The 13,086-nt window shown below is 42.8% G+C and overlaps 1 protein-coding gene across 3 annotated transcripts in view; it reads left to right on the top strand.

The window, feature by feature from the left end:
• LOC135488751 (small G protein signaling modulator 3-like) overlaps window positions 1-13,086 on the top strand; it is a 108,996-nt gene that overhangs the window by 32,069 nt on the left and 63,841 nt on the right. For all 3 annotated transcript variants that reach the window (XM_064773531.1, XM_064773543.1, XM_064773521.1), the window contains exons 9-16: window positions 392-537; window positions 1,603-1,698; window positions 3,527-3,658; window positions 4,414-4,602; window positions 4,995-5,150; window positions 6,171-6,334; window positions 6,703-6,796; window positions 7,085-7,155. In XM_064773531.1, the coding sequence (XP_064629601.1) occupies window positions 392-537; window positions 1,603-1,698; window positions 3,527-3,658; window positions 4,414-4,602; window positions 4,995-5,150; window positions 6,171-6,334; window positions 6,703-6,796; window positions 7,085-7,155 (1,048 nt within the window). The remainder of the gene's footprint in view (window positions 1-391; window positions 538-1,602; window positions 1,699-3,526; window positions 3,659-4,413; window positions 4,603-4,994; window positions 5,151-6,170; window positions 6,335-6,702; window positions 6,797-7,084; window positions 7,156-13,086) is intronic.

Here is a 13,086-nt window from a genome sequence, read left to right as displayed (position 1 = left end):
TTGATGGAAAGTGGTTATAATTGCTTCTCTATTTACAGCCTGCAGCTACTGTAAACTGCCAAGCTTCCGCACATGTCTTCTTTTCATGGATTTCACAAATAACCTAGTTTTTCAAAACTGAAAAAATCACTAAAAATTTTTTATTGATTGACCATGTTGACTAAATAAATTCCAAAATCCAAATCAGATAAGAGATAAAAATCATGGCAATTTTGTTGTTTTCAAAAATATTTGCAGAACGCCAAAATAAAACGCACTAACATTTTGTGTGTAACGTTTTTCAGCAACAATGGCATTGGCAAACATTTCGTTGCTCTGCCATCATCTTGAATTGAATCATCTTTAATACTTTCTAGCATCCATCAACCTTGTCTTTTCTTTGTATTTGCAGAGCTTTCCCTCATCAGTCTTCACTGGTTCCTGACAGCATTTGCATCTGTTGTGCACATGAAAGTGCTGTTGAGATTATGGGACCTTTTCTTCTATGAAGGATCTGCTGTGCTCTTCCAGGTCACCTTGGGGATGTTGAAGATGAAGGTAAAGTTTAGAATTAGGAACTCTAGTATACTATAACTGCTTCGAAACCGGCATTTGGTATTTGGAATGCCGAAACGCCAAAGCTCACCACTAGGGGTGTTAGTAGTGTTAGCTGAAAACACGGATTTTGATTTTAAATTGCAATCCTGTGGACTGGTATGTCATCCCTAAAAAATTCCCACTCCATGGATACAACTTTAGCAGATTCTATATCAACATAACCCACTCCTCAACTTTCCGCCCACCTCATTGTCTTTGGATGGGGGTATCAGATTTAAAGATACCTCACCCTGTGTCAGTTTTGGTTGTCTCACTAAACACTGCAATGGGGAAGCTTAATTGTAGGCCGAATCAGAGGTGCTTTGAGGACAGTGTGGGCAGAAAGACACCTCTTACCAAGCACTGTTAGGTATCAATTTCTATTTTAAAACCACTTCACTACTTGACATTTTTGACGCCTTTCGGTTGAGTTCTAGACATTATAGACATTAAAGCGTCATTCCCAAAAATGACGTAATAACGTGCAATGCATCATGCATCAGAGTACGTTGCGTCATGACGTCATCAGACCGAAAAACCTGTATACAGGAGCATGCATCATCGCACATCGGACTGAAATTTCCGGCTACAGTAGTGAAGTGGTTATCTTCATTGAAATTTAATGTATTCGATTGCTACTCTAATGAAGATAAGCATTTCATACCAAGCCAAGAAATTACTGTTGTGACACCAAATCTCTGCAGCCAAAGTGAGGCCTACATGTACCTGCATTTCACTTTGAAACAATGCCTCATGCAACCAAAGGTGTTTTGAAATTAGTCTCCTAAATGTCGGTGGGGAGGGAGGGGGGGGGCAATGCAACCTGGCATACAATCACAATGTCATAGTTTGGAGTCATAAAGGTCATAAACCTTCTAATCTGGATACAAAATGTATGATATGCCACATCTAAGTCTCAAGATGAGCACATTGACTCATAAGATTTGATTGAGGGCAAAAAATAATTCCATTATTCGACCTCCATCTAAATATTTCCCTAAACATGCAAATATTTTATTCTTGCAGGAACCAGAAATCCTGAGCCTTGATAATTCAGCCCAGATCTTCAATGCATTATCTGATGTACCTGGTGATGTACAGGATGTGGATGAGTTGATTGAGGTGAGAAATATAATATGTAATATTCAGTCCTCTGCTAGCCCAGGCATGTGTCTGCCCAGTGTAGAGCAAGGGCAGATCTAGATCCTCTGCTAGCCCAGGCATGTGTCTGCCAAGTGAAGTGCAAAGGGCAGATCTAGATCCTCTGCTAGCCCAGGCATGTGTCTGCCCAGTGTAGAGCAAGGGCAGATCTAGATCCTCTGCTAGCCCAGGCACGTGTCTACCCAGTGTAGAGCAAGGGCAGATCTAGATCCTCTGCTAGCCCAGGCACGTGTCTGCCCAGTGTAGAGCAAGGGCAGATCTAGATCCTCTGCTAGCCCAGGCATGTGTCTGCCCAGTGTAGAGCAAGGGCAGATCTAGATCCTCTGCTAGCCCAGGCAGGTGTCTGCCCAGTGTAGAGCAAGGGCAGATCTAGATCCTCTGCTAGCCCAGGCACGTGTCTGCCCAGTGTAGAGCAAGGGCAGATCTAGATCCTCTGCTAGCCCAGGCATGTGTCTGCCAAGTGAAGAGCAAGGGCAGATCTAGATCCTCTGCTAGCCCAGGCACGTGTCTGCCCAGTGTAGAGCAAGGGCAGATCTAGATCCTCTGCTAGCCCAGGCACGTGTCTGCCCAGTGTAGAGCGAGGGCAGATCTAGATCCTCTGCTAGCACAGGCATGTGTCTGCTCAGTGAAGAGCAAGGGCAGATCTAGATCCAGTTTTCTTGAGTGTTGTTTCATAAATACTGCAAATACAGCCGCATACAAGATTCATTGGCTGCAGAAGCAGATCAAACTTTTGGTCGGAAACAACTGATTGGCTATCCAGCGATGTAAACAAGACAGTGGAGGTCTCTGATAAGACCCTGCACCAACAAGCCTAGATGTATGACTGATCCAGCAGATTATGATTTCCAGAAAATGCTTGATTGAACTGCAAGAGATTAAGAGCGTAGCGCATACCCCTTTAAAAAGCCTGACTAATGGAGTGACAGAGATACAAATGTACATTGACATGCAGGTCGAACAAAACGATACGCACATGTATAATTGTTAGACCAGCTGTTTCAAAGACCATACCAATTCAATAAACCAAAAAGATTGTTATTTATATGACAAACCTGACTTGGTTGGTTTGTATGTCCATGACTGAAGGTTCCATAAGTTCACCAACAGAACTTGATGACAAGGCTGTCCTAGTTCACACAGTATGTTGGCGAACAAAGTTTGATAGAGCTAAAAACTAAAAAGAGATTAAACATGGTGAAGGTGAGATATGAAGATGATTCATGGATAATGTCATTGCTGGGGAGTACTAATGATTTCATCTGTTAGGCCTGAAGTTTGATCTGCTTTACCCTTGTGTGGTAGTAACATATGTACATCAGTAGAACTACAAACTAAAATGAAACTACAGTAGAACCTCTCTATTAAGCGAACCCTCAGGACTGAAAAATGCTGTCCTTAATAGAGAGGTGTCCTGATTTGAGAGGTCAAATTGAATGGAAACAGCAAATTTGGGACCAGAACTAGTGTTCTGAACAGAGAGGTTGTCCTTAATAGAGAGGTGTCCGCTAAGGTAGGCTCTATTGTATATTTTTGATAGACAGTTACTTGTACTGGGACCCCTGTTTCTTTATTATCAAGTATGGGTGGTGCACTGTTTGTGACCTGTACATGTCAAGTCATGGTACAAAAATGCGAAGAAGTCAACAGTGTGGAGAACACTTCACTGAATCCCATCTTTGTGGCAGCCATCTCAGAGCCTTGTATATCATAAGGGGAGGTTGGGATTGATTCAAGTGCATTTTGGAAATTAAAATTCATTCAGAGTCTTTCTTTTGTATTGTTACAGGTGGCGTTCAAAGTTGCTTCTTCCTTGACAGACATGATGGTGGAGTCGCACCGGCGCAAGCATTTAGCCTACTTGATGGCAGACCAAGGTGCTATAGTCAATCCAGAGTCGGCCAAAAACCTGCCAAAACAGGTAGCTACCTCTTCATACTTGTTTAGGTTGATTTCTGGTTGTTTTCTCCAGATCATGATATGTTGTATGGTAAATTCTGCTTGAGACATTTTGAAGAATTGCGTAAGTCAACCCTACAAGATGACTCAAGAATGTTTTCTACCTTGATAATGCCTCTCGCTTTTGTTTTTAACCATATAACACCTAGAGCCACTGCCAGCGCCCGTGCTATTCCCCTAGGCCCCGACATAATTTTACCTGGAAATCCCATTTGAACTTCCAAATAATGTATTACAAGTCCCGTTTTTTTGAAAGAAGACGAAATTTCCTATTTGATAGGGTACATCCCAATCGGAATAAACTAAACGATTCATTTCAGCAATTCAAATGTCCAACCGGCATTTACTGGGTTGAAGAGAAACAAAAACTTCATCGTCAAATTTCTCTAAACTTCTACAGCAACCACCATTGTTCATCCGGGCATTTGAAAGCTTAAGCTTCATAGAGTAATAATAGGTGGCACTCTGAAGAAGATTGGTAGCCTAGCGCGCAAAATTTGAATGGGGGTGTTTGGGCGTCAACTGGTGCCTCCAGTGAGATCGGCGGTGGGTGTCATCGGGTGCCTTCAGGTATTATAGGGTTAAGAAAGAAAAAAAAATTTTAATCAACTTGTGGCTGTAATAAAAATTGAATTTAGTTGCAATGCAAATGGCTGTCAAATTGCTAGTTTGCAGCAAACTTTATAGTATGGTGATCATCTCTATATCTAATTACAGCAATTAAATAAGCGCCACCTGCGACGGTCCAGATCACTGATCTCTATGTTACTCTGGGGGGAGACTGATGAGGAGGACAGCAGTAAGGCCAAAAACATCAAACAGACTGAACTACTCGTCGATCTGAGGGAAGCCATATTACAAGTGGCGAGACATTTCCAGTCAATCGACCCCAAGAACAACAAAGTGGTAAGATGAACCAGTGCAGCAATGCCCACCTGCGGCTAAAACCTAGGGAATCAATCATGAATACCTTTCACTTATGAAACAGATTTCATCAGAATGTCTTGGAAGTATTGTTCCAATAGCCCCAGTATTATGTTAACCCGGAACTATTTGTGGCCATTTTATTTTTGGGTTTTATGAAATTGCTTACTTCTAACTAAGCGTACATTTCTACAGAGGACAACATGAGTGGTGACATAACTGATGTCCTCTCCCCCTGGTGAAACTGTTTCTTCACTACAAAGTACCAGGCGTCTTCTTAAGTTGGTGTCTTCGTGCCTTTATAATTGCAGATAGCTCTTGTGTAATTTAGCAATGTAAGACCAGGAGTATTATTTCTTGCTGTTTTTTTTTAGAATCTCCAAGCTGACTACACGATGGAGAGTCATGCTCGTGACCTTGAAGCCTATGTTAATGTGGCTAGGTGCAGGAGGCGAAGGGCAAAAGCATTGTTAGACTTTGAGAGACATGATGATGATGAATTGGGCTTCCGCAAAAATGATGTAATCACGGTAAGTTCAAGAACTTTTTCTTTTACTTGTATGCTGTATGTAAAATGTCAAGAATGTTTTGCATAGTGTCAACCCTATGGTGGACCAGCTAGATTGTGGCCTGTGACACACTCTTTGCCTCCAAACTCCTATCTCAAATGCCATGCGCCTGGCGAGAATGCAGTTTTTACCCTACATTTAACTAGCTGGCAGTTAACCAACCGGCCGCATTGGATGTAAACCACTCTCTTAGTTGGACAAATGTGAGGAAGAGCAATTGGCTTAGAAGAAATAAACCATGGAAACCACTGATCAAATTAACTCTTTCAGTGCCCAAGGACGTACATGTACGACCTAAATATTAAGGTATTTTAGTTCCTCCAGACGACACCAGATGTCCCCAGCTACTCAAATGTGGTTCATATGGTTTCTCTGGCCTGGGGCGTCCAAATTGAATAATTTTTTCGACTGAGAGGGTGGGGTGGGGTTTGCCACCCCTCATTTTAGGTGAAAAATGGTGAAAATCGGCCAAAAATACCACTCCCTCAAAAAAATTTAGAACATAATCCTAGTATGCCCCTACTTATTACTGCTGTTTTATTGAAACAGGAGGTAAAGACAAAGGTTTTGAAGAATTTTGATGAGTGTATCTCAATTATTTTTGTGAGATTTTGGGTAGTGACAATGCCCAAAAATGCCCAAATCCTGGCCCTGAAAGAGTTAATCGTCATGTTTGATCGAAGAAGTTGTAATCTTCACCAGATAATTTAGCAGACAGAGTTCTCATACCTGCTATGATCTTGCATTATTTTGCTTCTGTGGAATCCATAATATCTTGTCCTTGAAAGTGGATGGTGATCCTTGGGAAAATGGTCGTCATTGTACATTAGTCACATGTACAAAAGCAAAATAATTTATTGTCGATACTGGAAGCTCATTTGTCGTGCACTCGCATGATTGTCCTTGTGCTGGTAATCCTTCAAAATCCTCTGTAAATGTATAATCAAGTCATTCCTCTGATCATTTTTTTGTGTATTTCAGATAATTTCACAGAAAGATGAGCACTGTTGGGTGGGAGAGCTGAATGGTCTACGGGGCTGGTTCCCTGCCAAATTTGTTGAGCTTTTGGATGAGAGAAGCAAAAACTACTCAAGTGCTGGAGATGATACTGTCACAGAGACGATCACTGATCTAGTCAGAGGGGTGTAAGTTGGTCTAATATGTTTCTACTTGTTTCATTTCGTCCTAAACGACTTGTGTCATGAATTCTTAGTCAAGGATGAAATTTATCCAAATACTGTGAGTTGCAATCTCAGTTGGATATTCCCAAAGAAGACTTTTAAATCCAGATGTTCCAATATGTGTTTCATGTCTGTTCTGGAGCTGTTGCATCCCATTTCGGGGGTGTGGGATTCTCCCTAAGAAAATTTAGAAATTTGTGTGCTCTCTGATGGGGTTTCAGGTAAATCCTGACGATACATCAGTTGAAAAAATTGTTCGTCACCGGAACTGGATGCCATGATCCACACCAGCGTATATGAATGTTCTGATAATTTGTGATTTTCTCTTTTAGATTGTGTCCTGCTTTAAAAGCAGTATTCGAACATGGATTAAAACGATCTTCATTATTAGGAGGTCCTGGCCATCCCTGGCTCTTTATTGAAGAGGTAAAAGATGTAGTATCTAAAATTTCAGTAATAGGCCATGGCTAACGATTCTCCAAGTAGCTTGAAAGATTTTCTATCTTCATGTGCAGACTTCCATCACACCCTGTGACAAGCCATGCGCAATTATTTGATTAACCCCTCAGCTACTACATGTAAATATTTTTAATGACATTTCCATATTTTGTTTGACTTGGAGTGCATGCAAGCCAGGCTGTGTTTTACACCAAGTCACAAAATTAGGGATGTGGTTGTCTTCGGATCGATTGAACTTGTTTTCTTGTCTTTCAGGCTGCAACAAAAGAAGTGGAGAAAGATTTCAATTCAGTGTATTCACGACTGGTGCTCTGTAAGACATACAGGTAGGTTACATTTTAACCGATAATCAGTTGGTATGCTGCTGCCTTTATGGTGACTTAATGCATTGTTTGATCATTTTGCTACATTGAATCAGATAGTAGCAAAACATCCTGGATGCAGAAACACTGTGAAGGGTACCCAGTCAAATGTAACAGTTTCACAACCCCAGTTGAAGAAAAAATCATCGAAAAGGTGCCAGGTCTTCTTCATTTTTTAAGATGCTTGTAAAAAAAAGTACACTTTGTTCTGTTGCCTAATTAATTGTACACTGTCCTCATCTGTGAGCCTATCTTGTTCCACAGATGTATATTGACAAGGTTTCCCTCTAAGTAAAATGATAGTCATCAAGAAAATTCACAAGGGTATAAGTGGCCTATCAGTTCTACAAAAAACACATTACCTCAAAGTACCTTGAAGTAATGTCTTTTTGGTGTTCCCTCTTTATAGTAATTAAATTACTAGCATAAAGATGGCAACACATTTTTCGCTTTAGTCTTATATTTCCCAGTGGTTTGTGTGGTCGTTCTCTGGAGTATCATAGATGGCATGATTGTAGACATCTCATCTATCATAACCTCACTTAACTGGCCAGATATAATTTTTCTTTTCCTTCAAATTGGATTGTTATCTCTGCTGAGATATGAGTCTATGACGTGTCTGCCGGAAATGTGACATTGGGTTCGGAGGGATGCCTTCCCATATGGAACCACAATAACCTTTCCGCCCCCTCCCATCGCCACTAGAGAGCAGATAAAACAAAAAAATATTTGAACTTATGCTATCTTCAATTTCACTTGAGATCTGATCAAATTATTTGAATATTTGAAAATAGCAAATTGAGTGCTGAACTCCATTAAAGCACAACGTGACATTTATGATGCTGTGTTAAAGGACTTCTGACATATTCATTAAATGTATTTATATGATGACTTCACTCATTATTTTTTATGTCCTACTTAAAAGTCCACCCACTCAGAGCCCCTTATACATGGTGTTCAAAAATGACTCGTGTGTCATGTGTATTATATGGAGTGTATCAATAAAAATGATGCACTTTAAAAATGACTGTGTCTTTACAGGCACTTGTGATGGGCTTGATATACTGTGTACATACTATTTAGCTGGTTGAAGAGTGCCTACATTGTATTTATAGTCCTATGTAAAACAGACGCACCGAAACTCGCTAAATAGCATCTACACAGAATGTTTAATGCCCCCGACAAAAATCGAGGGCATTATGTTGTGGCCTGTGCGTTGGTGTCGGTGTTGGTGTTGGTGTCTGTTAACCTTCTTCCACTTTCTGTCAATTATCAGAGAAACACCCCGCTTGAGTTGTCCGATTTTTTGGGGGGCTTATTGGGAGTACCTGGGGAAGGTTCCTTTCAAAAAAATTTGCCATTCGTCACACCAACTTTGTGTGGTACATTGGTGGTCACTAGAGGATGCTTCCTTTCCATGATCAGCACCGCCATTTTATCGAAGCGGCCAGGACGGTGGCCTCTTGAATTTCCTTTCCGCCTAATAACAACTGGTGGGCGCCCTTCGATTCGAACTTTCTCCGGTTGATTGACACAACAGGTTGCTTTCTTTCCACAATCAGCGCCTCCATTTTTCCGAAGCGGCTACTGTGGCAGCCGTCTTCAATGCTTGATGTCGGGGTAGGACTGTATAATTACTCAACTCTAACTCTTGTAATTCAATAAAACTGTCTATATTCATCTTCTCATCATAATATTCAGGTTTCTTTTCTTCATGTGCTCACAGCATCTCAGATGTCCTCCATCATTTTTTCTCAACACACTCCCCCCAGTGCTGCCACCTATGCTAATTACCTTGAACTACAGTGTGTCCCAAAAAACTAAACTTATACAGGTTGTCCCAATGCGACATACTCCCCTCTGAAATCTGAGCACCGAAAATTTTACGCTTACTGCAACACTGGCTAAAATATTGAAACGAATTATGCGAAATACCAACTGGCAAATATCGCTTGAACTATTCTCTCTACTCGTACTCCACAATTCGAATAAAGTATTTACTAAGTGAACGAAACCCTTAGTTGTATTTTCTTGTATATGTTGTAGTTCTCAATGCTCATAGAATGTCTCTAGTCACAATACTCCACTAACATTGGCTAATCTGGATCTGAATCGCTTTCAACATCCTCTGGCACAATGGTGGTCTCCAATAGCCTCAGCTTCTGTACTGGACGTCTCATCAATCCCGATTTCGTCTTCACCAGTACTGAGCGCACAAGACCGTCTCGTCCTGGAAAGATCTCCTCCACTCTTCAAAGCTTCCAATCCAGCTTCCTGGTGTTGTCCTCAGCGACTAGAACAACGTCTCCCTCATGAAGGTTATCTCGAACCTCAGTCCACTTCCTCAGTTGGTTCAGCTCAGTCAAATACTCCTTCGTCCATCGATTCCAAAAGATCCTTGACAGGTGCTGATTATAGGCCCATCTCTTGCTCACTGCGACGGTAGTATGGCCTGCCAATGAGGCATCAGGCAGAACTTGTAGGCTCCGGCCAATCATCAGGTGTCCTGGAGTGATAGGCGACCAATCCTCTTTGTCTGCAGAGACACTAGTCAGGGGTCTAGAATTCAGTTGTGCTTCGATGTCCGAGAGTACAGTCTGCATCTCAAGGTATGTCAGGTGTGCTTTCCCAAGCACTCTCCTCAGTGGTTTCTTGACGCTTTGCACGAGTCTCTCATAGAATCCTCCGTGCCATGGGGCTCTCTCCGTGATAAAACGCCATGTTATTCCCTTTCCTGTTATCTCCTCATTAAGCTTGTTCTTTCCATTCTTCTGTTTGTAAAGAATCCTCAGCAAGGTGTCTGCCTTTTTGAATGTCTTTGCGTTGTCAGAGAGAATGAATACACATTTCCCTTTGCGATTCATCATGCGCTGCAGCCCAGCCATGAACTCTTCTGTAGTAAGATCTGGTGTGAGTTCCAGGTGCACTCCTCTAGTCACCATACACGTGAAGATCAGAATGTAAGCCTTCGTTGTCTCATCTCTGGACATCTTTACGTATAAAGGTCCTGCATAGTCTAATCCTATGTGCGTGAAAGGAAGACTCATGCTCACTCTTTCCACAGGCAGCGGCGCCATCTTTTGCTCAATCTCCTCTGGATCCTTACAAGCCTTGCACTTGTGAAGAATGCGTCTCACTTCCTGTCTCCCATGAATAAGCCAGTACTTGTTTCTCAAGAAAGCCAGGGTTTGTGCTGGTCCTGTGTGTAGGTTAATCTGGTGGTAGTACAGAACTAACTTATCCACAAATCGGTTGTGAGCAGGCAAGATGATGGGATGCTTAGTTTCCTCCGGCAATGGGGCGTAATGAAGACGACCTCCCACTCGCATCACTTGATCCTTCTCGTCCCACTCTGGGCTCAATGGAGCCAGTTTACTCTCCATGGTGACTTGTCGTCCGGCTTTCAATTCCTCAATATCCTCCTGATACTTGAGCGATTGAGCCCATCTGATCCAGTGCAGCTCCTCCTGACGTCTGTCATTGAGAGTTGTTCCTGGAATGCTTTTCTCCTTGTCAGTTTCTCTCCCCTCGTTTTGATCTCTCCCCTCCTTTCGGGACCTATGGATCCTAATCCAACTCCTCGCTCTGCTCATTACCCTGATGAACTTCTGGTATGATGAGAATTTCTCAATGTATTTCTCAGCAGCAGCAATATCCGTCTTGGCTACAGCAGCAATACCAATCTGACGAAGTTTGGGCTTGGCTTTCGAGTCAGCTATTTCCTCATCTTCCTTCTTGCTCTTCTCTTGTTCTGGCCACTGTTCTTCACTTTCAGTCAGGAAGGATGGACCATTCCACCACAATGAAGATTCAACCAGATTCTCAGCAGTAAGTCCTCGGGAACAAAGATCCGCAGGGTTCCATTTTCCTGGAACATGTCTCCAGTTGCAGGGTGGCACTAAGTTCTGAATCTCAGCTACTCTGTTTGCGACAAATGTTTGCCATTTGTATGGTGGCTTGCTTAACCAGTGTGTGACAACCTTGGAATCTGTCCAGCAATTCACTGAAGCAATCGGAAGCTTGAGCTCTCTTTCCACATACTTTGTTAACCTTGCTGTCACCAGTGATGCCATGAGCTCCAGTTCCGGGATGCTCCTCCTCTTTCCCAGGGGTGCTACTCTGGTCTTTGAGCTGAGTAGAGCAACGTGACGTCTCTCAGTTGAATCCTGGCTAGTCAAATAGACCACTCCTCCGTATGATGTCTCACATGCATCTCCAAAGCCGTGTAGGAAATATACTGGATCCTGGAAGTCAGCAGGCACAATACACCTCGGTATCTTGATGCTGTCCAGTAGTGTCACTTCAGATTTCCAGCGTTTCCACTCCTCCTCTATCTCCGATGGTAGCGCGTCGTCCCATCCTCCAGTTGTGACCCATGATTGTTGGAAAATTTGCTTAGCCTTGAGTACAAAGGGCGATAGCATGCCAAGTGGATCATAAATCCGATGGAGTTGTTTCAACACACTTCTCCTGGTCTCGATCTCCACATCCTCCATTTTGTCAACAAATGAGAACATGAGAACATCCTCCTTGGGTCGATATCTGACTCCCAGCGCCTTTGTTGAGATCTCTTCGCCAACCATCTTCTCTGTGAGCTCCGACGCGATGTCTTCCTTGGCAAGACCTGACAAAACTCCTGGTTTGTTGGATAGAAACTTCCTCATGTTCCATTCCGGGCTCAGAATCTCCTTCAGTCCAACTGCCAACTCCGCCACCTCATTATCCTCCTCATCTCCACTCAAAATATCATCCACGAAGATATTCTCCTCAATCTCTGCAGCAGCTTTTGGGTACTCCTCACGATGTGCCGCGACATGATCTAGCACAGTTTTGATGCTTGAGAATGGCGAAGACGTTAATCCGAAGGTGACTGTGGTCAATCTGAAAACTTCCGGCTCCTTATCCGTGTCCAAGTCTCTCCATAGGAATCTCTGGCTATCTCGATCTATCTCGTTCATACTTACCTGGAGGAACATCTTTTCGATATCCGCTATCAATGCAATTCTGTGGCGCCTGAATCGCATCAAAACTCCAGGAAGGTCAGGTTGCAGGGCAGGTCCTGGTAATAAGGTGTCGTTGAGTGATACTCCATCCCGGCCTCTCATCGATCCATCGAAGACGATTCTAACCTTTGTTGTCGTCTTGTCCTCTCTCACTACTGGATGATGGGGCAAGTACCACACACTACGATCCTCCGGCTCCTTTTCCTCACTCACTCGTTCCGCTCGACCTTTCTTGATCAACTCATTGATTTGCTCCTGGTATCTCGCTGACAATGTAGGATCCTTTTTCAGTCTCTGCTCCAGACTACCAAGTCTCCTCATTGCTTGTTGTTTGTTTGATTTCAGAATTTTATCCTTCCACTCCGGATGTTTCAACAATCCTGTCTCATAACCATCCTTGATCTTGATTGTTTTCTCCTTGTGCTGTCTCAGGGCTTCAGTCTCAAGCTCTGAGAGGTGCTGGTTTTTCTCATTTGGTAGGATCCCTATGTGCTCCGTCTCCCAGTGCTTGGTCGCGATGTCTATCTCGCTGGACAGTTGAAATGTTGAATGATTGACTGGCAACGTTGTGTGGCTTTCCTGATCAGCGGGACAGGTTCCGGACACGATCCAACCAATGTGACTCCTCTGCGCTGAAAGACTGTTTCCTGATCCAAAGACTCTCTTATCCTGTAAGATTTTCATTGAATCCTGGATTCCTAACAGAACATCCACCGATTGACGTTTTCTCGGGAACTCATCAGCTATCTGGAGGTCTCTCAGCTGTTCAATCTTTGACAAATCCTCATTGACTTCATTGATATCAGCACATGGATTTTCTAGAACATAGGCGATGATTTCGAACGTCTCTCCCTTCCATTTGGGTAGTATGCTCGACAAATGAAACTTGACT

Source organism: Lineus longissimus, chromosome 1 (assembly GCF_910592395.1).
Source record: "Lineus longissimus chromosome 1, tnLinLong1.2, whole genome shotgun sequence".
NCBI classification, from domain to species: domain Eukaryota; kingdom Metazoa; phylum Nemertea; class Pilidiophora; order Heteronemertea; family Lineidae; genus Lineus; species Lineus longissimus.
This window is presented reverse-complemented; position numbering and strand designations above follow the sequence as displayed.